The 27,969-nt window shown below is 44.3% G+C and overlaps 1 protein-coding gene across 1 annotated transcript in view; it reads right to left on the reverse strand.

Moving 5' to 3' along the window:
- The window catches only part of GRIN2C (glutamate ionotropic receptor NMDA type subunit 2C), an 86,384-nt gene that overhangs the window by 50,935 nt on the left and 7,480 nt on the right, over window positions 1-27,969 (reverse strand). The window contains exon 3 of the mRNA XM_040438500.1: window positions 8,514-8,929. Within this exon, the coding sequence (XP_040294434.1) occupies window positions 8,514-8,929 (416 nt within the window). The remainder of the gene's footprint in view (window positions 1-8,513; window positions 8,930-27,969) is intronic.

Below are 27,969 nucleotides of genomic sequence, written 5' to 3' on the forward strand. Positions count from 1 at the left end.
CCACTTGCAGAGCTGCTTAGGAGGTTGAGGAGGGGAGGCCTCACTACTCACTACACTGCTCTACAATAGATGGTAATGGTGCAATCCTGCCTATGATATGCCCTCATGGCTGAGCAGCCTGACAGGAAAACTCACCAATATATAGTATATGCAAGTGCTGAAGCGTAGTTTGTAGTGAGGCCCTGCCCCTTCACCCCCCTAGGCAGCTCTGCAAGTGGAGGCAGCCAGTCCTGCTCACATTTTAGGACAGGTTGCCTGCAGCCATTTTAAATCATTCCAATAGAACCCTTTTAAGTACCCTTTGGTGACCAGCTATTGACTAGTGACAATTAGGATGCGTGCGTGCAAGCTCCTCCCGCCGGTCTATGCTGCTGGCTACCAGGGGATAGGGGCATGTGAGTTGAACAGCAAATGGAAGTGATCTTACTTAAATAATAATGTGGTCAGTTCAAGGAACTAACATAAGATTTATCCCAAGGACTTTACAAAAGAACAGGGGGCATTCATTATACAAGCTATAAAGATGGGCGAGCACACTCCATTTGGATCATAAAGTACATAAAATTTAATTAAATCCCAATATAAATGGACACATGTGAATATGTAAAAATCAAGTCAGTTAATAGATAAAATACAATAAAACAAATAATGCACTTTAAATAGTCCACGGATTATAAAATTGTCAGGATGGTTTTATCCAGTATATTGCAGTCTGGTTAATGGTGTTTATACCAGAGTGCTATAAGTCAATTGACGTCTTGTAATGCTAGGAATCCACTTGTAAAGTGAAATAAATAACTAAGGTCCTGCTTTCCAGGAGACCTCTGGTTACAGTTCTGTTTCACGGATATTTCCCAAATATTATAAGCTGGTATAATGACATCAATGTAGACAGATGGTTGAAATATTCTAATTCAATCTCTGATCGACTGCATGCACTGGAGTATTAGTATATGCTTCCCAGACGTTGGGTGCCGGTCATATGCACCAGCCTGCTAAATAGTATTATTCAGTCCCGTAATGACTGTAGATGTTAGGCTTGTATATGAAGGCTTCTTACCTCCCTCGTTGTGGACGGTCTGTTTCGAACGTGAGTCGGGCGGTGCGGGACAACGCCGGCGTCTCGCTCCGTTCAGCTGCAGCTGGCTTACCCGAAATCTCACGGGGTTTTAAAACGAGATTCTCGTCCAGCACACTGGAAGTACACAGTGTATCTTCGGTATAATTCCGATTATTGTTAAAGTCCTTCAATCAAATTGATTATTTATTTCACTTTACAAGTGGATTCCTAGCATTACAAGACGTCAATTGACTTGTAGCACTCTGGTATAAACACCATTAACCAGACTGCAATATACTGGATAAAACCATCCTGACAATTTTATAATCCGTGGACTATTTAAAGTGCATTATTTGTTTTATTGTATTTTATCTATTAACTGACTTGATTTTTACATATTCACATGTGTCCATTTATATTGTGATTTAATTAAATTTTATGTACTTTATGATCCAAATGGAGTGTGCTCGCCCATCTTTATAGCTTTTACAATTTACCATATAGAGGGTGGGTGTCCCTCCAATCTGGGTTAGCAGCACCTGTTCCACAGTTCCGTCCAGAGTGAGCCACCGCCCTATTGTCGGCATTCATTATACACTGATGAGCAAAAGGGTAACAATGTTTTGCACTTTTGACTTTCAAGCTCCATATCTCACCATCCACTACAGCTTCCAACGTGAGACTACCATCATTTTATAGGCAGTCATCCTGGCAGTAACAGTGGCTGCTGTGCGCCGCTGTTACCCTGCTTACCACCAAAGTCCTGGGCACTGTGTTCAGCAGTGATCTGCTGCCAGTGATCTTTCAGCCATTGCCGCAGCATGCTTGCTGCTTGTTTCCTGCAGCATTTCCTTAAGGGCGGGCGCACGTCACTTCCTGTATTTTATGGGTTGGATTATGTGACCTCGCCAACCAGTCCTTGCCCTCCTGCACATATATAAGTGGCTCAGCCCCCTTCCTAGATGTCTTAGTGTCAAGGTCCTTGTGCCCTGATAAGGTTCCTGATATCCGCTTGTGTTCCTGTGTTCCTGACTTGTACTTGTGTTCCTGGATTCTGATACCCATTTTATCACTGCCTGCTTGCCTTGACTCTCCTGTTGCCGACCCGGATTGCCTGACCTGTACCTGTGCCGCCTTCCCTGACCTATTGCTTGTCTGACTTCGCCTCTGCCTCATCCTTCAGACCTGCACTGTTGCTCCTGGTAACGACTCAGCCTGCTGACAACGCCTGTACCTCTGGTATCTTTCTCAGGTACCTCCTGGTCCACCTGGACCAGCTGCCTCGTGTACCTAGCCTCCTCAAGAGGTAGCGACCTGGTATTCCCCTCGGAAAAGTTTATCCCCACCATCAGGGGTACTGTCAAGATCGAGGGGTTCACTTAGACAACACCCTTAGAGTAGGTAGGACAAGTGGCACAGTGGGTTCACACCCGCTGGTTCGTGACATTGGCTATCTCATACATAAATTGGACTTGTAACTATTTAGCATATGATTAGTTATGTAGATTCTTGTTATGTAACTACATTGTTACTGTTTTGCTCCTGGTGGTGGAACAATCTTTTTCTTCTTGTATACTGCAAGTCACAACCTGTTCTCACATTCCCTAATAGCTCTGTGTGTTATTAGGTTGATTCCCAAGTGAAAGGTCACTGGTTTAAATTGAGGAGTAGCCCTGAAGAAGATTTTCCAAGAAAAGAGAAACAGCATCATCCAACTCATCAATAGCGGTATCTCGGCCAAGAAAATTGCCAAACTGCATCATGTGAGGCCATGAAAAGTGGAAGAATAAGAAATGAAGTCCGTACAGGCAAAATATCGGAGACAACAAGTCGGCTCATCACAAGGTCTATCAGTTCTGGTGCGACAAACACGGGCAGTGGAGGTGGCTCATATGCTTTATAATAGTGAGATCACAGATGTCCATGCAAGCGGTGTGTGACGCGGATTACACAAATCTGGAATGGTGGCCCAGTGGACAGTAGAAGATTGAAAATGGGTGATTTGGAGCGATGAGACAAAAGTCAATAGACTGGGCTCTGATGGGTGCAAATGGGTCTGGAAGAAACAAGGGAAAAGGGCGCTAACAGATCAAGAGATTGAAGGAACTGTCAAGTTGGGTGGAGGAAACCTGATGATATGGAATTGTTTCACTGCCATAGGTGTTGGATAATTGATTAGGATCGATGGAGTTACTTCATACACTGCAGTACTATGGGTATGAAAAGGACGACATAGTGTTCCAGCAGGACCCAAAGCATACATCGAGAATGGCAAAGAAATGGTTCAATGACAATGAAGTAGAGGAGCTGGATTGGCCCCCGCAGTCCCCAGACCTCAACCCAATCGAACACTTATAGGTAAAGTTGAAGAAAAAGCTGTATTTGTACCCAAGTAAGTTAACCAGTATGCACAGTGGCATGGCAGGGGGGTTATTAGCAGGGCCACAGCACCAATTAGGCGAGGTGAGGCGATCGCCTCAGGAGGAGCGGCCCTGGTGACAAGTTGGGGGGGGGGGGGCGACGGCAGAGATAAGCGCTTCCATTGTGAGCGCTCATTTCCATAGTCATCTGTATCGCCATCCTCAGGACAGCAATACAGATGGATGCTGTGGGTCAGGGGAGAGGCGTCTCCCTTCCCAGTTCCTCTGATAGGCTGCAGGCACTAGGCCTGCAGCCTATCAGAGGCTGATGCAAGCGACGTGATGACGTCATTGCGCCGCCTGAGCGGTACACCGCGGGACACAGGCCGGAAGAGGCCTGCTTCGCATCGATGCTAGCCTGATGGAGGTAAGTATATGTGTTTATTTTTTTTTATATGGTACAATACAGGAGAGAAGTGCTGTGGGGGCACTTGTTACTGGCACATGATTGGGGGGGCATCTCTGGGGGGCACTTCTTACTGGCACATGATAAGGGGGTATTTATGTGGGGCACTTTTTACTGGCACATGATTGGGGGGCATCTATGGGGGCACTTCTTACTGGCACATTATTGGGGGCATCTATGGGGGCACTTCTACTGACACATTATTGGGGGGCATCTATGCCAGCACTTCTTACTGGTACATTATTTGGGGGCATTTTGGGGGCATCTATGGGGGCACTTCTTACTGGCACATTATTTGGGGGCACTGTGGGGGCATCTATGGGGGCACTTTTTACTGGCACATTATTGGGTGGAACTATGGGGGCATCTATGGGGGCGCTTCTTACTGGCACATTATTGGGGGCACTATGGGGGCATCTACTGAGACCACAAAGAAAGGGTATTTTATATGGGGGCACTATGGGGGGAGAGGAACACTATGGGGGCTTCTACTGAGGCCACAAAGAAGGGGTATTTTATATGGGGGGCTCTGTATAGGGGCATTTTATACTTGGACACATTATGGTGGGTACTATGGGGAAGGGGGAGAGGAGTACTATGGGGTCATCTATGGGGGGCACTAAGAAGGGATATTTTTTACTTGCAAATTATAGGGGACACTGAGGGCATCTACTGGGGCACTATATATGGGGCATCTTATACTGGTACATTATGGGGGGCACTAGGAGGAAGGCGGGAGAGGAGCACTATGGGGGCATTTACTGGGGAACTATATAGGGGTATTTTATACTGGCACATTATGGGGGCACTATGGGGACATTAGCTCAACTGGCACACATTATAAGGGGGCATTTTTGTACTGTCACATTATAAGGAGAATTACTACTGGGGGGCATTATGGTGGGCTTTATTACTACTGGGGGTCTATGGGGAACATGATTACTAGTATGGGCACTATGGGAGCATTATTACTTCTGGGGCACAGTGGGGACATGTTGGGGGCCCTGTAGGAGCACTATTACTACCATGTGTGCTCTAGCAGAGAATTATTCCTATTGGTGGGACTTTTGGGGGCCATACTACTGTGGGGACCCCTTGGAAAAGTATCAGCTTACAACAATTATTTTGGGGGGACGTTATGTTTACACTTTTAGTGTCAGGGGCACTATTTGCTGGGCGCAGTTATTTTAGGGCACTGTGTGCCAATAATTAGTGAAGGGGGCATTATCTTTGTGGTACTAGTATTATCAGGGGATTTATCTGTTTCTGCAGTATAGTATTGGGGAGCACAGCGGCACAGTATTGGGTGTGGTAGGATGATTTGTCCAGAAGATGGGAGGATGATAGAAAAGTAGTAAACTAAGATTTTTTTTGTCAAACTGCAGAGACGAGAAATGGCTGGAAAATGGTGGTCTGGTCTGAAAGGAGAAGATGAGGAAAGAGAATATCTACATCAAAGGTGACATCACTGGATGTAAGAGGTATGTGCGCTGTATTACCCTGGATGTTCTGCAGCAAGCATGCTCAACCCGTGGCCCTCCAGCTGTTGTAAAACTACAACTCCCACAATGCCCTGCTGTAGGCTGAAAGCTGTAGTCTGTTCGGGCATGCTGGTAGTTGTAGTTTTGCAACAGCTGGAGGGCTGCAGGTTGAGCATGCCTGTTCTGCAGTGATGGGAGGGTGGATATAGAATTTGGCCCACCCTGCCGCATTCTGTAAAAAAGGGGCGTGGCCACAGGTTGGGGGGGGGGGCACAATACTCGGCTTGCCCCGGGTGCTGGCAACCCACGCTACGCCACTGAGTATGCACCAACATTGGGAACATGGAAGAGACCAGGGAACAGATTTTGGTCTAGACATGGTTGAATCTGATTGAGAGCATGTCCAGAAGGATTCAGGCAGTGTTAAAAGCCAAAGGTGGATTTACAAAATACAAAAAAAAACTAAATAATATAAATTTAAATTTGGAAGCTGTAGTGGATGGCGAGATATGGAGCCTGAACATCAAAAGTTTAAAAGTTTGCTCGTCAGTTTATATGGAGGAAAGACGATTCAGACATCAGTACAGGAAAGGATTCCTTGCAGTTAGAGCAATCAAACTATGGAATGTCCTACCCCAAGAGGTAGTGATGGAAGATACTATGTCAGCCTTTGCCTAATTGCAAATGGCATTGATAGTTAGAATTAATCTAACAATTAAAGTGTGTAGTTGATTGAGAAAGGTTAAACTTGATTGACCTGTGTCTTTTTTCGACCTGCCACACACAGAAATATAGCAGACGTTAGCCAAAATCAGCAATTATATAACTTTTTTCCCACCAAGTAACCCTTATTTCCATATACTGTGATCTGCAGAGAAACGTACAAGTGCAAGACAGAAGCAGATGCGTCATCAGCTGTGAAACTACTTGTTTCCTTTGATTTCTCCAAAGCTGCTGCTCTCTGCCGTATGCAGAAATAAACTCACTAATTAAAACAAACTGAGATTAAATTCAGCATCATACTCGCCACTGACGCATAGGTAAAAGGATGGTTAATGAGGCGTCCGAAGACAAGAAATTCATTATTCAACTCTGGTAAAATAGTGGTGAGAATATCTGGTGGTAGTGATGGCCTAGTGCAGTAAGGAGAATGACATCTGCTCCAGCGAGGGATCTATAAATATGGCACTCAGGAGACTTAAGGCTCTCTGTGTCTTGCATGTAAAATAGGGGATGGGAAGCTATTTAATGGGGAGTATAGGAGGTATCAGCCTGCTGTACGGATGAGTCCACTCTTTCCTTTCTGCAAATTCCGAGACTCCAGTTTATCAAGATGCAAATTCACTGCAATCTTTGGACGGGCTGCAGTGCACATCACAACTACTGGGTGGCAACATCTAGACACATATAGCATAAAGAATTCCCCATTTGGTATCTAAATTCATGTATTTTTTTTCAAAGCTGGCCATCTTCTGCCCCTCCACTCAAAATATGAAGAGAAAAGAGGAAAGATAAGAAAGGACATATCTCTATATGATAATAAGTGAGCCTGAATATATAGAATAGTTAACTAGTGAGTGATCTTCCATATGGAAGATGAAGTCTTATTGGAGGCCCACCAGCAAAAGTCCAAGCTAGAGTAGACTGTACAGAAAAGGGGTCATACCAAATATCAAGCTGGGTCCTACTTATGGTAGTGGGTTTTGCCAACAAGGACAGAAGGGCCCGGTGTTTGTTTACCCGCAACCCTCTTTCCACGACCTTTGGACAATGTCCCGCCTCCTAACTACACAGTTCCTCTGGAGAATCCTGTATAGCTCCTATACTTAAAGTGGTTATGCCATGACACAGCTTCTAACAGAAGATATGGCTGGTGACAGTTGAAGATTTAAACTGAGCGTGTGTGACCACCACAATGAGGTGGACAAGAAATAAGGAAAACACCACAAACAGCAGGTGGCGCTATACAGATACATTTTATTGAATAGGTCAGTGACTATACTACATGGTTAATTACATGCAATTACAAAAGTATTCAGATCCAGATGCTGGTTTGGAAAATATAGACTGTTTCATGGCAAAATAAATGGACCAACCAAGACTGGGCCCCCTCTTTCCAAGGGCTCCATAGTAGCCAAATGTCTCTCTCTATGGTATTTACACCCTTTCATACTAGTTTTTAAGCCCACATGATTTATCTCATTATAATGATATTGTGTGCATTTTTCACATTATCGGGAGAAAATCACTAGATTAAAGGGTACCTCCAATGATGATACTGGCCATGGAAACCTACCTTGGCCCCATCTTCCGATGGCATTGGAGGTACCCTTTCATTTTAAAGAGTTACATTTTGCTTCTCGAGGTGGATTTAATCAGAAAAACTTAACCTATCCTACACTCATCTCTGTGTTTGCAGTGAGAATGCTATTGTTTTGGGCCATTGCACATGTGGTCACATGGTGGCACATCACAAAAATGCCCAAACATTATCATTTCTGCTATTTTCCAGTTGGAAAATCCAGGACTGGGCTATGACTTTAGCCTAGATGATCAATTAAGTCTGTCCAAATTCAGACAATGGCATTGTATTGCATCCATTAACTGAATGAGATGTGATCATGACACAATGTCCACAGGGCAGCACAGCCTGCTGCAAATGTCAAGGTTGGACAAAAGGTTGTCCTACCATACGATAGATAGATAGATAGATAGATAGATAGATAGACATGAGATAGATAGAGATAGATAGATAAATAGATAGATATATGGATGATAGATAGATAGATAGATATATAGTAGAGATATATAGATAGATATGAGATAGATAGATCATAGATAGATCATAGATAGATCATAGATTGATAGATCATAGGTAGATAATGGATAGATAGATAGATACATAGATAGATAGATGATAGATATGAGATAGATAGATAGATGATAGATATGAGATAGATAGATAGATAGATGATAGATAGATAGATAGATAGATAGATAGATAGATAAAACTGAACTACAGAACACACTGAGCCCTGCTACATCTATATGCACAGTCATGTTGGAAATATTTTTATAAGAAAGTTCTTGCGGGCACTAATTGCATGCAGCAATCAACAATCATTTGCATTATCATATGAGCTTACCTTTGGAGTCAATACCACAGCAGATCCTCCGCTAATGCTAATAATTGGTACGAGAGTCTGAGAAGAAATAAAATCTAGTATTTGGGCCACAGCCTCTGATCCAATATTGTCCTGAAACACCACCGCATGTGCTTCTTTTAAAGCCAGGCACAGTTGGCGCAAGAGTGGTCCTGGGCCGCTATCGTTCACAAGCACAGTGACTGTGTGAATGTCGAGAGGTAGACGTAAAGATCCATCTGGAATCAGTGGTCCTATCACTTCCATCTGTGGAATTGACCCACCAAATACCAAAGCAACATTCACCACAGGCCCTTCAGCTCGGGGAAGCAACGTTTCCATTACTACAGCTCCACAACCAAGTGCACCAAGAAAAAGCCATCCCAGCGACCGGGCCATGGACATCACAAAGGTGGAACCTGTAGGCAAGAAGACATAAATTAAGTCAGTCATACATTTAATGATTGACTAATGAACCGTCTACTTGGAGTACTGAAACTGAAGACCCTATGGTCTTGTAAGGGTTTGCTAGAAGATAGCCCTATGGGCTCAGTATAATATAGGATAAATGAAGAGTGTAAAATGTCAACATAATCTGGTTCAGTCCAACTGTGGAGTAGCATGGTTTTATGTGCTATATGTGGAGTAACATTACACAAAGCAAGGTGACATCATGTAGAAGGGGGCCTTGGGCCAGATGGGTACTTGAGAGAAGGTTGTAGGAATGCAGTCTAATGAGGGAGGGTGCATGCTGTAAGACAGGACGAGGGAGGACAATGGGACACACAGAAAGAACTATGATGTATTTTTAGTTATCCTATGAATTATTCATGGGTGGATGTGGCAGCTGATCCTGTGACTCCTGTCTGAGAAGCAGACGTCATATTGAGATCATGCCACAAAACCAGAACCATATCTTAAACTCAAATACAGCCAGAACTGAGGCAAAACCTGAACTGCACATACTGGACACCCTATAGGAACTTTTCTTGAGAAGTCTGGAAGATGACTACATGCTTCTTAATGCTCAATTTCCACCTTGATTCTGCACCAGAAATCTTACCTGGAATTGTTTATATGAAGTTACCTCTGACCTACAAGTCGAGAGTTGTGAATGATGGAGTAATGATGGTCTGTTTAGGCAGAAGATGGATAAACTGAACTTTCTGAAGGATCCAGAAATATCATGACCCTGAACTAGGCCTACACCCTCGGTCCATAAGACCTTACGACGCATGAACTTGAAGAAAGGCACCAAGGGATACCAGAGCCAAGTACAAAGTAAAAAAAAAAGATTGAGCACTAGGTCCAATCCAAGAATGGTTCTCCATAGCATGGCATCTACCAGCAGACTATATTCAGAGGACTAATGCACAATGTCAGCTTCTCTGCAGGTGGCACAGAGCTTCAAGCTACTTTGGAGCCTGGCATAATGATCTGGGTGCCTCAGACACACAGCTCAATTATATGGACTCCACTGGAATGTGGTGAAAACGATGTTGATTCTGCAGGAATGTGGCAAAGTGCCATGCACTGGCTTAGGGGCTTGGCATAATGCAGTGGGCACAGCAGAAATATGGCATATTGCTTCGTCGAATTCACAGATTCACAGCTGCTTTAACTCTTTCCCCTAAGCAACCTGCTGCCAGTATGTCCCATAGAATAAAGGTGAAAAGAATGAGTGCATGGGCAAGGAAACAACAAGGGTGGGTAAGATAAGAAATGGGGGGATAAAGGAGGCAATGGAAGACATCAACAGCTCAATCATCAGTCACATCTGTCCCAGCCAGGTAACGTTCATCCCTCACCTGCCCTGAGCCAGGAGCCGCACAGGATGATGCCAGAAGAATGTTACACAGAGCGGAGCTCGCAGAGCCAACTGCAAGGAGAACGAAGCCCAGGAGACACATCTAAACACGGGGAAGGGGGAATGGGAAGGAGACAAACAAAGAACTACAGAAAAGACAAACTATAAGGAGAAAGAAGGATCAGAGCAACAAGGAAAATGCAAAGAGTGAGAGAGGATGGGGAGAGGGAAAAGGAGGTGGGACAGGGTGAGGAACGAGAGAGAGGAGGGGGAATAAGGACGAGAGAAGGAGTGAGAGGAGTGGGATACGTGATGGGGAGAAGAGGAAAGATATGGGAGGTAGGTAAGATGGTAGATCAAGGAAAGAGTCAGAAGGGAGGAGAAAAGAGACAGGTATCAAGAGTACGAAGAGAGGCATGAAGGAAAGGACAGAATCAAGGACAGAGCCAGAGAGGGGAGCTCTATATCACTCACATGAGCCCTGCCTGTCCCTGGCTGGGTGTCACAGCCTGTCTACTCGCAGTCTCTGCGCATCCAAACATCTCATCCTTCTGCTCTTGGAAGGCTTTTTGACATATTGAGCTCTTCACCTCTTGCATTATGTATGGGGGCACTGGGGTCTTCTTCTGGCAGGGATTCTACAAAAACCCTGTGCTCTGTCTCTTCCTGGGATTAATCGCACTGGCTTCTTTTCTATAGTATTTTTTTTATATTCATTGCTTTTTGACCAACCTATTCCTTCAGTTATTTTTTTGTCTATTTTCTTCTTGTTCTGCCAAAATCATGTTTTATTTATGGGGGCTGCAACATGGCAGGTCACTTCTCAGGGCGGGTGCCTTCCTACTACTCTATGCTCCTCTCCCCCCTTTCAAACTTTTCAATGTGGTTTTTAGGCAGTCATTGTATGAGTAGGTGCAATTATGGTCAGCGTAGTGGCAACTTTTTTTTTTTTTTACATATATTGGAGCTGAGTTGGTCGTTTGGCACAGGTCAGCATGATGCTATGATGCAAGTTAACCATAGAGATGTGTCATAATATAGAAAAAACGGATCCGCAATACACGGGTGCCGTTCCGTGGGCATTCCGCATCACGGATGTAGACCCATTCACTTCAATGGGTCCGCAAATCCAGATATGCGGAATGGTGTGGAACGGAAGCACGGAACGAAACCCTACGGGAGCACTACGGAGTGCTTCCGTGGGGTTTTGTCCCGTACTTCCGTTCCGCAAAAAGATAGAACATGTCCTATCTTTTTGCGGAACGGCCGAATCGCGGACCCATTAAAGTGTGTGCAGGAGGCCTTAGTCAAATCATTTCTAGAAGATGTGATTCAGGAATTGGGAGTGTATTATGGAAAAGTGTAGTAGACTGCGCTATCCTGTCCAGCAATAACTCTGGAAAAGAACGGAACTCGGGCAGAACAGAGTCCAAAGATGAATCCTTAGAAGTCCATTTAATGCATTAAAGTCATGGTATACGTCCGAATACGGTTTTTGGGTAATCAGGTGTATACCCCTGACGGGAAGCTAAAAAGCTATGTGAATGCAGCCTTAGGACTTGTTCACACTTTGTCCTTTGAGTGCTGATTCCGTGCCGCAAAGCGCTACCATTCGTGCTACCAGCGGTTTAAAATTTGTGACCACCTGTTTGGAATCTGTGGGGGACGCCTGTTAAGGGGTTTAGCTTCATTCAGCGGGGCTTAAATTACGAATGTGTCAGTGTCATTGAAACTGGAAATCCACACAGAAGCCTTTGCAAAATATGCTGTGTGAATGGGGCCTAACAAAAGTTAGCAAGTACGTATGCTATTTTGGTTTCCATTTACAGCACGCGTACGGATAAAACAGGGTAATCTGCTACGCTATTCCATTGAACAAAAAATATACTAGACGAAAAGGGTCTCTATACGCTGAATAGGGGCTGCTGGGTCTGTTTATCCCATGCGCCAAGACCTTTCCCAGTGCATATGATGCATGCTGGCCCAGAGGGAAGAGGTAGGGATGGAGAGGATAGGAGTAGTGGCTGAGGCAATGAGGGTGGTCATAGTCCTCAGAGTGGCTGATCCTTCTGGCTCTGCGGGCAGTGAATGGAGGGGCACTACCCTTCTTCTCCCTGGGGAACACCCTGGATTTCAGGATCTTCTGCCTGTTGGTGGCTGGGGTCCCCTTGATGGTGGATGGTTGTCAGGGTGCAAGACAGGAAGACTGGTGCAGGGGGGCCAGCTGATGGTAGAGGCAATGACCAGGCTGGTTATAATGATGATGGAAGTTGTAGTACAACTACAAGAAGTAGGCACAGTTCTGAGGTATATCACAGTATAGGCTTTTCCCAAAGGCTTCATATAGTAAGTGACAATGATGGTAGTAGTCATCCATGAGTCTCTCTCTAGATACACTATGCAATGTTCCTTCCCAAAATAACCAGTCATGCAGTCACCCTCAATATTCTTTCTGCAGTTCCCAATTGCAGGGTGCAGTCCTTCAATGGACGGCCAAACCATCTCAGAAGTGTGCTGGCGCCAGAAGCAATTAGCCCTTACCACAAGCAGTAAAGTCCATTGCAATAAGCGTGGGTTTACCTTACTATCTCAGTCCAATCACAGTCTTTTTATAATGGTTCTCAACCTTCTATATAAATTCAAGGCTGTCTTTCTCTCATAGGAATAATTCTTAGTAGCATTGCTTTCTGGCAGCTTTCCACTAGCAGGAATGCTGTTTTTCTGGATAAGGCTTTTCTTTAAGTCCAGCTTGCACTTCAGTGATTTGGTCAGTCATTTTCATCAGTGATATATGAGCCAATAAAAAGTTGAGCCTACAGAAATGAAGTATAATAGAATGATTTGCTCCTGCTCTGTTTTCTTTGACCCGCAGCAAGTTTTGTCTCACACTGACTGATGGAAATTACTGACCAAACATTGACCAAATCACTGGTATGCACTAGGCCTTAGGCCTACTTGGGAGAGCACACCAAAGAAGGTCTTCACTCTAGGTCTGCTGTCTAGACACTCTGCTCTATAAGCCATTGGGGAAGGACCAGCCTATGTCCTTGCAACTAAAAGAACTGCCATTTTAACTACTTCCTACCTATATATCACCTTTTAGGAGCCTCACTGCAAAGATCATCATCACTTTAAACATTTTGAAGTGGTGAACATGACTATTAACCCTTTAACAGTAATGAACCTGAGTTTTAACCCTTCAACAGGGAATCACAGAATTAACCCTTTTAGGAGTGAGCCAATGGGTGACTGCACATACGGTAAATGTACACTGCTGATGAGAGACTTTAACAGTAAGACTATCTTTGTTGTTCATGGCCACTAATGAGAGCTAGCTTTCATTTTTCCAGAGTAATTTGAGAAATTACATCTGGGGTCTGATTGTTTGCTATGGGCAACAATCTTACTATTAGATAGTTTTGATAAATAAGGTCCACTGTCCAACTTAGACCAGACAGATGCAAAATTTGGTGCATCTTGCTTAAAGTGAATGGCGTTGTGCCAAGTTTTGAACTTACACTATCTAAAGCATAGGGGATAACTATCTAATCGGTTGGGGTCTGAACGATCTGAACTCCACCAATCCCAAGACCAGGGGTCCAATTCCCCAGTCTAGCATGGAAGTGCTGGAGATTTAAGAGCTTGGAACTTGGCTATCTCCTGCAGTTCCATAGAGAAAGAATGGAGACTCAGTGGACATGCTCGACCTACGACCCATTCAGATGGGGGAACAGGACTCCGGAGGTCCCAGGATAGGAAATGACTTTTTAAACTTGATACAACTCCTTTGAAGGGGTTTTCCTATCCTCAGATAAGCCAGAAATGTCAGATAGCTGCGGGTCCCACCTCTGGGACCCGCTCCTATCTGAAGAACAAGGCCCTTGAAATAAAGGAGGGCATGCCACACATTTGCAGCGAGTCAGCCCGGCAAGAGTCACTGCAGAGGATAGGAGTGGTAGTGTCCCTGATGAATGTGTAACTGTGTACTCCCTCAGGTCGTTGCTCCCTAGAGATTGGGGCAGTGGAAATGTAGCATTGAAGAATGAGGCCAGAATTAAACATATAAAGGTCTAATTTATTGAGTGCAACGTAGAACTTCAAATACATTTAATAGAAGTGCAAACATCTGGTCCCAGTAAAGAATGTAGAGGCAGGTTGGATTGCTGCAGGTTAGCACTAGCATTGTACTGACCTAGTAGTATTCTGGGTGATGGGTGTCTTAGCTGTAGTCCCTCACCTCACCGCAGTATTTTTAAATGCTGGATGTAGCTGTTCACTCTGCTGTCTGTCTTCTCAAGGATTCACTTGAGCATTTGATATAGCCGATATCTCTGGAAAACCTTGTCCAGGAGCAGGAGCTCTGCAGTTTGCTTCCTTCCTCCTCTCTGTGGGACCAGCCCACTCCTACCCTGTTCCTCACCAACCATTGCCATCTACTCCTTACTAGAACAAACATCCAAAAACGTAAAAATACATCACAATACGTAATATAATATACAATACAAAATACAAAACTGTATACAATGGTAATACCTCCAGGTATGGGGTGCTACACATTCACTGCTATGAAACTTCTGAAAGTAGCTGAGTGCTCAGGGAATGTAGAGCAAGCTGCGCAAGCGCGACCACCACTTCATTCCCGGTATGGGACTGCCCATTTTTGAACATCCCTTAGCGGTGAATGGAGGGTGGTTGCGCATGCTCAGCTGCACTCTCTTCACTCCAGAGGCCCTGTTCTCGAGATAGGAGCAGGTTCCCAGAGATGGGGACCTGCAGCTATCTGACATTCGTGGAATATACTAGCGATATGCCATAAATGTTTCGATGGGAATTCCCCTTTAAACACTTTTACCTAATTGTACACCACCTATTGTTTGGCTTACATTTAGCGCATTTTAGGCCATGCCCTCTTGGTTTATCAGGCATAAACAGTGTCTAATACACATGATACATTTCCCCGCATTTAGCTTAATAAATCTGCCCCGCTATCTTCTATTATTGTCCATAACAGTCTGTCGCTTTCGCGTGTTTTACTGACACTTTCTGATTTTGCATTGTAGTTTTTACATTTTACAGAAAAACAACAGGCATATGACAGATGGCGCGCTCTATTTCTGTATGGTTTTTCGGTATTTTTATACCATCCGTCCAGATTTTAACATACAGGCAATGTCAGTGAACTAGCAAGCTGGATACCCCCCCCCAGATGGCAGCTGCTGCTTATTCCTGGGCTCACTTCAGTTATCGCATTTTTTGTAACAGCTCTTAAAGCCTTGTAGTCCTATCACGTGGCGTCGCTGTTTAGTATGTTCACATGGATTCCCGCACTGATGACAGTCTATTATCCCTAGCTCTCAGTGATTTCTAACCATGCAAATGCCACTTTTTTGTGCAAATTTTTTTATAGAGGCCAATTTCTAGGAACCGTCGCCTCTTAATCATTCCTTTACAGAGCCTTAGGGAAATTTGAAGAAGCTGAGTAAGAGGGAAACCATGACACTTTGCCTCTATTTGCCGTAGGAGCTATTACGAAATATTACTTTCAATGACACTTTCGTTGCACCTGATGACATTCTTGATATCTCAACAACTAACATTTTTGACATACTAATGTAGAAATTAAAGGGATTTTCCGGGAGTACAATATGAGGACCTATCCTAAGGATAGGTCATCAAGATCCGATCAGTGAGGATCTGACTTCCAGCACCCATGCCGGTCAGCTGTTTTGAACGGCCACGGCCTAGGCCAGTGATGTCATGTTCATTGGTCACGTGGCTTATTTGCAGCTCAGCTCCATTCAAGTGAATGGGGCTGAGCTGCAATACCAAGCACAGCCACTATACAATGTACGGCGCTGTGCTTGGTCTACTGTGAGGAGGCGGATGTAAAAAAATACTATATATTTGTGTCAGAAGTTTTTTTTTTTTTTAATTTTTAGAATAAAGATACAGCCATTTTATTTGATACTTTTGTGCAGATTCTTTTTCCCCCCTCTATATTAAGGGACACTATAGTCACCAGAACCACAACAGCTAAACGTAGTAGTTCTGGTGTCTATAGCATGTCTCTGCAAGCTTTTTAATGTAAACACTGCTTTTTCTAAAAAAAAGGCAGTATTTACATTACTGCCAAGGAACACCTCTAGTGGCCACTCATCAGACGGCCACTAGAGGTGCTTCCTAGTCCAGTGTTGCACAACGTGCAGCACTGGCATTAACGCTAAACACTCCTCATAGAAATGCATTGATTCAAAGCATCTCTATGAAGCCACGCATGCGCAATAGCCTCCCAATGCTTCCCTATGGGAAAGCAGTGGGTTGGCTATGATATACTCACACACTGCACATTTTTTGTGTGTGTGTGTTGTGGTGGACGGCGTGATTGCATGCTAGGGTGTGGGAAGGCGGGATCCAGGGGGCCCAAGTAAATTCTTGCCCAGGGTCCAATCAATAGTAAAGACGGCCCTGGTTACTGCAGATTCATGTGTCCATGTTCTGCTCATATTATCGGTCCGTATTTCTTGCATGTGTCATGGCCCGATCGGGTCAGTTAAATCCATGGTCGGGCCCAGACATGCACAAGAAGCGCAGACAGATAACAAGGCTGGACCACGGACGTGTAAATCTGGCCTAAGGTATCAGTGCACACTGCTGAATTAGGCCTCATGCACACGACCGTTCCGTTTTTTGCGGTCCGCAAATTGCGGATTAGCAAAACACAGAAACCACCCGCGTGCCTTCCGGAACAGGCGGCCCATTGTAGAAATGCCTATTCTTGTCCGCAAAACGGACACAAAAAGGACATGTAATTTTTTTTTGCGGGGTTGCGTAACGGAGCAACAGATGCGGACAGCACACAGAGTGCTGTCCGCATCTTTTGCGGCCCCACTGAAGTGAATGGGTCCGCACCCGAGCTGCAAAAACTTGCGGCTCGGATGCGGACCAGAACAACGGTCGTGTGCATGAGCCGTGATAGAGCACCCATAGAAGTAGACGCCCTTTACGGTACTTCCAATTTAATATGGAGGTTTTTTCTGTTGCATTACTTATGGAGAATAAAGAGAATCTACTGCACAGGCGCCATCTGTATGCACAGTTCTCCTGAACTAGAAGTGAAGAGCGACTTGGCGTTAAAACCTGGGAGTGGCATGCCAGAGGAGAGAGCATCGGGGGACAGACTGCACATGATACCGAGTAAGTATTAGTACAGTCATTTCTGGTTCAGGAGAACTGCGCATACAGCTGGCGGGCGCATGCGCAGTAGGTTAAAAGAAGATGAAGCCGGCAGAGGGATTGCATCTTGTGGCACTCTAGCGAGATTACAGTAGAGGGTCTGCTTGATGTCGGAGGAGCTGGGAGGGGACTTCAAGATGAAGGGAGATGTGGGGCTCATTCAGAATGGATGTGGTGGGGCTGCACTAACCATTAGGACAGCCCCTTGGGCTCTTTTCACAGGTAATTAGAGTAAATATAAAATCGTTTTTTAAGGCAAAACCACAGCATTCATGTCAGACACAGGTATATTTCTAAAATACTCAAGGAGACCTCAGTGAACCTGTTGGCAGCTTAATATGAAAAATCGTGCTGACAGAATCCCTTTAAATCATGGCGAAATCTGCCTTTTAGTTTCAAGAACAGGAGTCATATCGCTGCAAAACCAGGCCGATCGGACCCTTTAGTAGTCTGAGAAAGCTGGATGTCAGCGCTGACAGCAGCTGTGATGGTGGCCATATTAGTTATTATGTGCGAGAGAGGAAAAGAAACAGAACAAATGAACTGCAATGTAGACGTAATATCGACTGGAGGAGAGGACAACACAAGGACAGATATTTACAGGTGATATTATACACTGCAGGTCCTTAGACCTATTAGTATGCGCCCCAAGCGTTACAAGGTGATATCAATAAATGAAATGACTATTACATCAATTTTTTCTAGTCTGCATTTCAATTTCGCAATTCCTACAAGTATTGACGCAGTATATGGAGTGAATAATGTATAGTGTATATAGAGGGGAAGATTGACTAATCTAAATGTGCTAGAACTGTGTTCTTTACCAAATAACTGCTGTACATGATTTGCACCACATTTATTATGTGTTTTATTATCATTTTCGTGCCTCACTTGACCGCCTTAAAGGGGTATTCCCATCTCAGACCATGGGGCATATGGCTAGCATATGCCCCCATTGTCTGATAGGTGCAGGTCCCACCACCATCTCATAAACCCAGTCGGCAAAGTGAAGGAGAGCGCACTGTGCATGCGCCCTCCTTCGTTTCTATGGAGATTCTGAAAATAGCCGAGTGCGCCACTCTGCTATTTTTGGCGGGCCAATAGGAACGATTGGTGGTGGCCGGCCCCAGCATTGCCAGCCAGCATTTGGCTTTGTTTTAGTGATAGGTGTGGGTCCCAGAGGTGAGACCCGCACCTATCAGACAATGGGTGCATACTCTAGCGATATGCCCCCATTGTCTGAGATGGGAATACCCCTTTAACGAAAAAGGGGCATAGTTTAGAGAGGAACTGCCACCCCTCCTGCCATGTCTGTTTTAGTGACTACTTGCATTCGACCTTTGTAATAACTATTCTGGAGCATCTATTCTTACAACTTTATGTTGTGCCATTCTTTTATTAACCATAACTTGCATTCCGCTACCCATCTGCGAAACCTTTGCCTTGCATCTCAAAACTCATCTCCACCAAGGGCACCCCACCTAACACCAGACAGCAGCCCCAAAGCCAGAGAGTGCCCCAAAAGGAAGAAAAGGTGCTCCCTTCCCATCACTGCACAGCCCAAGGGAGTGCCAGGGTGAGGACCGCCACTGAGTAACTACTACCTCCATCATTGCCACCACCACTCCTATGCTTTCCACTCTGCCCTGTGGCCCATTGGAATAGCACTAAAATTGTTGGGTTCAACGAATATTTATCTAAAGGTTCAGCCAGATTAAAGCTTCTTTCACATCGGTGTTACACGTCTCCTGCCGGAGCTTCTCTGGATCCACCATAACTGGATGTTACCGGATGCCCGCCAGCCCCCTTTGACTATAAAGGGATCCGGTGGAGATCCGGCCTCCACCTGCCAAATATGCTGGATCCATATGGAAATTGAACTGGATTTTGAAATCTGTAGTATGCCATTTGTTTGTGCTATTCCGCACCTCCTCTAGAATGGTTCTCCCCACAGACTTAAATGAGGTTGTTAACATAAACAGAAAATCGACACCAAAATCCACAACAAAAACCACACAAAACTGCACCAAACCGATCAAATTTATGTGCATTTTTTATGTGGTATTGGTGCTGATTTCATTTGGATTTTATGCATACAACTACCCTTAGGCCTCATGCACACGAGGCCTCATGCCGTTTTGGCGGCTCGGATGCGGACCCATTCACTTCAATGGGGCCGCAAAAGATGTGGAGAGCACTCCGTGTGCTGTCCGCATCCATTGCTCGTTCCGTGGCCCCGCAAAAAAAATATTTTCACTTTGTGGACAAGAATAGGCATTTAAATTGAAGGCTGTCCGTGCCGTGCCGCAAATTGCGGAACGCGCACGGACGCCATCCGTGTTTTTTTCGGATCCGCTATTAGCGGACCGCAAAACACACCACGGTCGTGTGCATGAGGCCTTAGGCAGATTTTGCCCTTTTTATTGAGAACACTGAACCAAAATGTCACCAGGGCATGTGTTCTGCCTCCCATTGTTTTCAATGGGAGGAAGCGCTAAAGTTTGCGGCCTAGCGGTTAAAAGTGTGCACGGACAGCCTCCACATGAAGCCATGGTAGCTATCTACTTGCAGTTAGCTCCATTCAATGGAGCTAAGCCCTAAGTGGGTCCATGGCCTTTAAAGTGAACAACCATAGGAGAAACCGCTGTGGTTTCTGCCGAGGTATATATCACCATGGTTTCTGCTGAGCTTACAGTCAACTATTTATTCTTTAAAGGGCTCATCCGGGAAACGATATTGATGACTTATCTGCGGGGGTTGGACTGCCAACACTCCCACCAATCATCTGTTGGAAGAGGTTGGACACTCCATGAGGGCCAAGGCCTCTTCGTAAGCCAGTGACACTGTACATTGATTACGTGGCCTAGTTGCAGCTCATCCCCATTCACGTCAATGGCCTATATTGCTAATGGCTGCACGGTATTGCAGGTGCCGCTGGGACATCAACCATGCAGACCTAATTAGTTTAATTAGAGCTGTAGGTGTCCACTATATGATGCAAGCTTCTAGCTATACCTGTCCTGAACTGCGGTGATGGTGTCTTAATGTGTTTCCCACCACCTTGCAGCGGAGTCTTGACAGATTGGTTACTTGATCACTCTGCTGACACAAATACGCCGTAGTTTACAAATCTTCTGTAGCCTATAACCCTGCAGAATTTCGGGGCAATGATGTCCTTCTAGATGAGCTGCCTCTGTGGTCCACATTCAGTAGACAGGCTTAATTTGTGCTGTAATTAAACAGATGTGCGCACCATAGGGTAATTCTCCATATACAGAGTAGTATAGAATAAAATACAAGGCTCACCTTGTTAGGTTGTGCTAATGATAGGCACAACTCTATTGAACGCTCATCAAAATAGGTCCTAAGAGCCTGGAGGGTAGTGGTCTGCAGCCACAGGTGAAAGGTCTTCTTATCGGAGATGCCTAGAATCCCCAAGAAGGTGCGTATTTGCAGAGATAAAAGTCCCACGGTGCAATGACCAACCACAGGTCACCAGGATCAGGATTCAAGGTATTTTATTGCAGCAATACAACACGTTTCGGGGGAATCACTCCCCTTAATCAGGTACACAAGGCTGCACACCTTAAGGCTGCACACCTACGGTTTGCATCCTTGTGTACCTGATGAAGGGGAGTGATTCCCCGAAACGTGTTGTATTGCTGCAATAAAATACATTGAATCCTGATCCTGGTGATCTGTGGTCCACATGGCCTGGAGAAGCAGGAGATGGATCGCATGCTCCAGAACTTTCCTCTCTAAACTGAACCTAACTCACTCAGCCCTTCCCTTGGCAAGAAGTTGGACCAGCCGACTCCTACCAAGAGAGGAGGAATGGGAAGCTAAGTCCCATTCCTGTTGCCAAACACTACCAACCGTACCCCATCTGCTAGAGAACAAGGCGTATAGCATGACATTACATAACACTGCATTTACATTACAAACCATTGCAGTTACAATAGTTGTACCCCCAGGTCTGGGGTACTCACAAATAATGTTGATTAAAAATGTCTTACAGCTTCTATGCAGAGCTGTGTGTCTCCATGGTAACAGATTACAAACAAAGTCTTTGTTGTCTGATCTTGCAATAAGAGCATGTTAAGAATAAGTAAGGGACAGAAGCGCACACTTTTTCAGCGTTTCAAAACTTGTGTGAAAACATAATGGGGGAGATTTATCAAAACTGGTACAAAGGAAAACTGGCTTAGTTGCCCATAGCAACCAATCAGATTCCACCTTTAATTTTTTCACACTCCTTTGGAAAATGAAAGGTGGAATCTGATTGGTTGCCATGCTATGATTGGTTTGCACCAGTTTTGAGAAGTCTCCCCTCCAAAGTGATTCAAGCAAGCAACTGCGTCTTTAGGCAGCTTTAACATGACACTTTCTGTACGTGTTTTTTTCTGGCATTTTTAGTCTATACATAGGTCTAAGGAAAAAATGACATACTCAGAGCATGCTGCATTATAAAAAATAAAATGCCACTGACCTCCAAAATGCTTCACATACAGGGAAAATCAAAATGCTGTGTATACGCACAAGCTGAAAAAAATCATGTGAAAAACACCACCAAAAACATGTCAAAATGATGTGAATCTAGCCATAAAAGGTTCCCGAAAAGTGATGACAAATATGTAAGTGATGTGGGATGGGGAAATCCTATTAGGGTTCTTTCATACAGTGTTGTTTTCCACCATTTTAAAATGCATGAAAAAAAAAACACATTTTAAAAATGTAACGTGTTTTTATGGTATTTTTACTGATATTTTTTGGTGTTGTTCTTCATTTTATGTGATGTTCTATGGTTATTTTTTCTGGCACATTTCAATTCTTATAGAGAAGCCTACGTGTAAAAACTCCTGAAGAAAATCTCATACCCAGATCATGCTGCATTTTGAAAAAAATCCCCCCCCCCCCCCCCCAAAAAAAATAAAAAAATACACAGGACAAAACAGTTGTGAGGGTCATTTATTAAGATTTGAGTTTTAGACGCCGGTCTTAATACCCTTGCGCTTGATGCGCCTAAGTTATGTACAGATGCGGTCCTCTACATAACTTAGGCGCATCCATCGCCAGCCTAAAAAGGGAGCTGGCGTCTATTTAAATCATTTTCTATGCCTAAAACACGCATAGAAAATTATAAATGAGGACCGGCCAGCCCACCCCCTGCCCCACCCAAGCCATGGCCGCTTTTTTAGAACTGTCGTACGTAGCCAGATGTGGAAGAAGTCGCAGATTCGGCCGAAAATCCCCTTTGTGACCGAATCTGCGACAGATATATGGTACGTAAAAAATTGTATTAATTTGCTTGTAATGCATTATCTATTTCACTACAGCTGGCTGCAGAATTTGTGGGCAAAAATAATACACACAAAAACACCTTAAAACTCGCCACAATACAACGTGATATTTTTTATTTTATTTTTTTTTGTTGCAAAAAACTGTTGAAACCAATGTTTTTATGTTTAATGATGCTATTTATATTTTTTTGAAATCCTGAAATCCTGCAGTTTTCACTGACCTCTGAGCCTCATAATAGTCTGACACTTCCTGTTCCATGGAGATTCCTTATCAGCAATCATCACATTATCATCACAGGCAGGATGACAAGGAAAACTAACACCTCTGTTTAGATAACACAAGATCCACCATTCACAATAGGTAATGTACGCAGGTCACATCCTTCCCCTCCCAGCACAGTGACCTCTGCAAGGGCCACAAAGCATGCCCACAACACGCCACCACAGAAGTCAATGAAAATATCTAGTCCACAGGTTCCTATAGTCCATATGCTATAAAGCATATTTCTGAATGCTGTTAACGGCAACCTAGAAAGATGGCCGCCTCCGTAATCTTATACAAAAAATATAAGAAAGAAATACTAAGTTATAACATAATAACATTAGAAAAAAAGAAGATGTATCACTTTTGCAGTGACCCATGGGGGAGGGGGTGTGTGGAAGAGGAAGGTAGTTATGGCTCCAAGGGTGGTCGTAGTACTCATAGTTCACAGTGGGGGGTGCACCCTTTCTTCCCCAGGGCACTCCCTGGAGTTGGGACTTCTGCCTGATGGTAGTTGGGGTGCCCTTGGTGGTTTATGTTTGGCAGGGTGCAAGGCATGGTGGAGCCAATAACCAGGCCTATTGCTTGCAATAAATAAATTCTCTTCACTGAAGCTGATGATAAGGATTGTAGTACAAGTAGCAGCAAGGCGCAGTAACAAAGTATATCACAGCACAATATTTTGTAGAACTCCGTACTCCTTCTCTGGTTCTCTAAAGTCTCTCAGTAGAACCACAGGCATGCAAAGAGTCCTTCTACAGTTCCTAGACTTATGGGTGCAGAAACTTTAGATATGGGTGACCAATCCATCTCAAAGTGTGGAGGATACTTTAGCAATATTCCCTTCCACTGCAGTAAGGTCTTTCTGCCATAAACGTTCACAATACCCTGCTGTCTGACTCCAATGCATGGTCTTGTGAGTTCTAGACCTGCAAATATCCTTCTCCCTGGGGTACTCTGGTAGGAAAGTTTCTTTCTTGGCTGTTAAAGTCCAAGAGACAGAGATTCTCTGAACTTGAGCCTAGCTCTGAGGAGCTTGCACATGTAGGTATTTACTGTTCTTCAGCTAGACTAAAACGACTCAGTTATCAAGCAGCGGACCCAGGTCCATCACACTGGAAATCTGACATAGTGAACCGAGGTTAAGATTAAGTACACAAACACAAAGAAAATCTCCTTTAAATCTCCTTCTCCCCAGGGTACTCTGGTAGAACAGTTGCTTTCTTGTCTGTTGAAGCCCCAGAGACGGAGATTATCTAAACTAGGTCCTAGCTCTGAGGAGCTTGCACATGTAGGTCTTTACTATTCTTCAACTAGACTAAGACGACTCACTAATCAAGGGGAGGACCCAGGTCCATCACCCCGGAAACCTGACATAGTGAACTAAGGTGAAGATTAAGTACACAAACATAAAAAAATCACAATATTTAAGTGAAGAATTTGATATTACAGTAATTAACCCTTTTCAGTAATCCTTCTTGGGTACTGCAATTTTAATTAGTTAATAAAATACATGTGATATATTCCCTTTAAGAAATATGAGATGGATCTGAAGCTACTACTACTAGTTGATACTCTTACATCACGGTAAGGCTTTGTTCTTCCAAGACTAACTCATTGCCCTTAAGTATTTTCACCTAAAACAGCTGCGTTTGGTTGACTCATTATATTCACACTGCTGCTTGTAGCACATCATTTACAAGTACACATTTATCTTGATCGCAACTGGAAAACTGAAATCTCCATAATTTTTTCATATTTTTGTGCATAAGTGTGTATTGTGACCTTCTGGACACGTAACTGATGTCATCACGGTCATTTATTTGCCAGTTGCTATACTTACACATTGAATCTGTTTGTGAGCCACATTGAAGGGCATCACCCTGTGAAATGTGTAGCCTTGGGCTATTGGAGTATTAATATCATGAATGTTTCATTTATTTTTTAATCACTTCTCCTTATGTTAATATTATCAAAGGACGGAGCAATCAGTGGAGGATTAACAATAGTCTTCATGCTCCATGTCCTGACTGTTCAGGCACTGGGATGCTGCTCTAATGTCTTACCTGGATCTCTCCCTATTATATGAAGGATGCCTTATGCACTGAGACCATATATATACTGAAACTAGATAGATAGATAGATAGATAGATAGATAGATAGATAGATAGATAGATAGATAAATAGATGGATAGTATTAGATAGATTTAGATAGACAGACAGATAGATATGAGAGAGCTAGATATGAAAGATATAGATGGGTAGATAGATGGATAGATGATAGATATGAGATAGATCGATCGGTCAATCGATTCATAGATAGATAGATAGATAGATAGATAGATAGATAGATAGATACAGTATTAGATAGATTTAGATAGACAGATATGAGAGAGCTAGATATGAGAGATATCTAGAGGGTAGATAGATGGATAGATAATAAATAGATATAGAGATAGATATGAGATAGATAGATAGATATGTAATACTCCAGAGTGGTGTTACCCCCTTCTGCACCTTGCTACTATCTTTTATGGTCTAACCTGTATGTCACCTATATATTTATTTCCAGGTCCCTCAACACTGTGCATTTATAATAATGTTATGTAACTGGTCATGTAATGTGCCTGGTTCACCAGCAGGTGGCAGCAAATACGGCAGAGCTATAGTTAGAATGGAACTCACCATTCCATTCCCCCCCCTCTTTGTTCAGAAGTTGGCTAGTCCTGCTTGCTACCAGAAGGAGGTGGGGCAGTTCTGGTTTGTTTTGGTTGAGACTCCATGTTGGAGCTGCCAAGGTTCTAACCTACTTCTGAACATAAGTCCGACTACAAGAGTTAAGTGCAGCATAAAGAGGAAACTGTCACAGTCTCTCTGACAGGGGTCAGAAGATCTAGGAGACTGGCTGCACGCGATGTGATCTGACAGCCTCTCTGGTTTCACTCTTCTGTGTTGTTGCTGGGTATTACCACACCCCTGGTCTCAGGTGAAGCTTAAGTGTTAATTCCTAATCCTCTATTTAGTCTGTTCTCACCCATCATGCTATACGGTTGATAGCTCCTTTTGTTTGTGAAGAGTTGGTGTCTGGTTCTCCTCTGAGTTCCTTCTCATCTGCAAATTTTGGAGTTAAGTATCTTTTCTCTATTTCTTGTTTGTGGTTTTCCCCTACCTTTTGGTATTAGGCCTGAGGGAGTCTCCTGTTCCTTAAGCTGGGAAGGAACAGGACATCTCTTGTCCTAACACTATTTCCAGGGCCCTTTAGGGTCAGATAGGGCCCTAGGTTCCAGCGTATGAACATTCCTACCATCAAGGTCTGTTTATACTTATAGTAGGCAGGGCTCAGGTTAGGGATTCACTAGGAGGTGACCTTTCCCCCTTTCCCTAGTTTCCAGGCCTCGTACCTATTCCCTTCCCTCTTGTGGTCAATGTGGAGTTATCCTCCCACACCGCGCCGTGACAGAAAAAAAGACACCAAGTTAGCTTGTCAGTACTGCAGAGTGAGAGAAAGATATAGCAGAATTTAGTTTGCCTGCCAGTTTAATGCTAAATCCTGCTGGAACCAAGACAAAGTCTGAAACTGTTTGGAGAAACGTTTATTCAAGTAAAGCTGCCATTGAACTTCATCTCAAGGTCTGGGCTCAAGTTATTTCTTTAAATCCCTCAATTATTCCCCCTATTTATTGCTTCAAAGCCAAAGGCTGGGGTCTAGCCGTATCCAGGTAGGAGCATCGTGACACACACAAAGAAAACAGATAGGCCGCACTATACCACTCAGCATTCCTACACCTGGGTACCATCTACTACATCACTAAAAAGGGGCCCTGTACCCTTGTTGCTTCACTGCAACTGGCATCATGAAAACAAGTACTCTTCTTCCTCTTAAAGGGCCCTGGGAGAAGGTGCCCTCTGCAATTTTGGCATCATACAAACAGGATATGAACGGGATTCGAACGGGATTAATCTGTGTGTCTTACAACTACAAAGCCTATAGGTTTTACAGGAACCCCATTAAAAATGACTTTATTAAATTTGCTGCGGAGTGACAGGCGCAAAACTATGCGCGTCGGCATCCAAAGGGTTAATCTGCTATTTTTATCAGCGATGGCGAATCATCTTCTTGTACAGAGCGGGAAGTAAAGGAACGTCCCTATCTAAAGCGGGGAAATTTAGCCCTGCCGACAGAGAGCAATATTACAGCACAAGGAGAGGAAGTGGAAGCTCCACCCCTAGAGCCCCTCCTTCATCACCAGTTGACATGGCCAGTGAGAGGAAGGACAAAATGGTGCTTCCAAAGCCTGCCTGTGGAGGAATGTGTTGTGACAAGGTACCTGCCCTGTTCGATGACATGAAGGATATCCGGGTGTCGCAGCTCATAAGTGGATCGGGGAAGGAATCGCCCACGTTCCCTGTGCCGACTGGTGCGGCAGAGATGGCAGGATTTACCAATCTGCCACCAGAAACAGTGAGGTCTACGACACGTTTAACCCGGTAGTCCCTCTGAAAGTCATGGCCTACGCTACCAAATCGTGGGATTACAGAAAGGCCATCAAGGATTGGGTGGTCCGATTGCTAGACCAGCCACTTCCCCACGACCCAGTACTGGAGAGAAGAATCTGGACCGTGGTCTGGTTCAATGTGGAACGAGGCACGGGGTTCATACAAGATGATGAGTCCGGGACAGAGTTGTTTGTCAACCGGCGCTCTGTTAAACGGCCTAACCTGCCGCAGGTTAGGCCAAAGGGGAGCAAGTTGAATATATTCCTATGAGGTCCACTAAAGGCCCCTTTGCTGCGGGGGTGTCTTCTTGAGAAGCCCCTTGTCCCAGTGTCCACACCGGAGACATGACAGGAAGAACCA

The sequence above is a fragment of the Bufo bufo genome, chromosome 6 (genome assembly GCF_905171765.1).
Source record: "Bufo bufo chromosome 6, aBufBuf1.1, whole genome shotgun sequence".
NCBI lineage: Eukaryota > Metazoa > Chordata > Amphibia > Anura > Bufonidae > Bufo > Bufo bufo.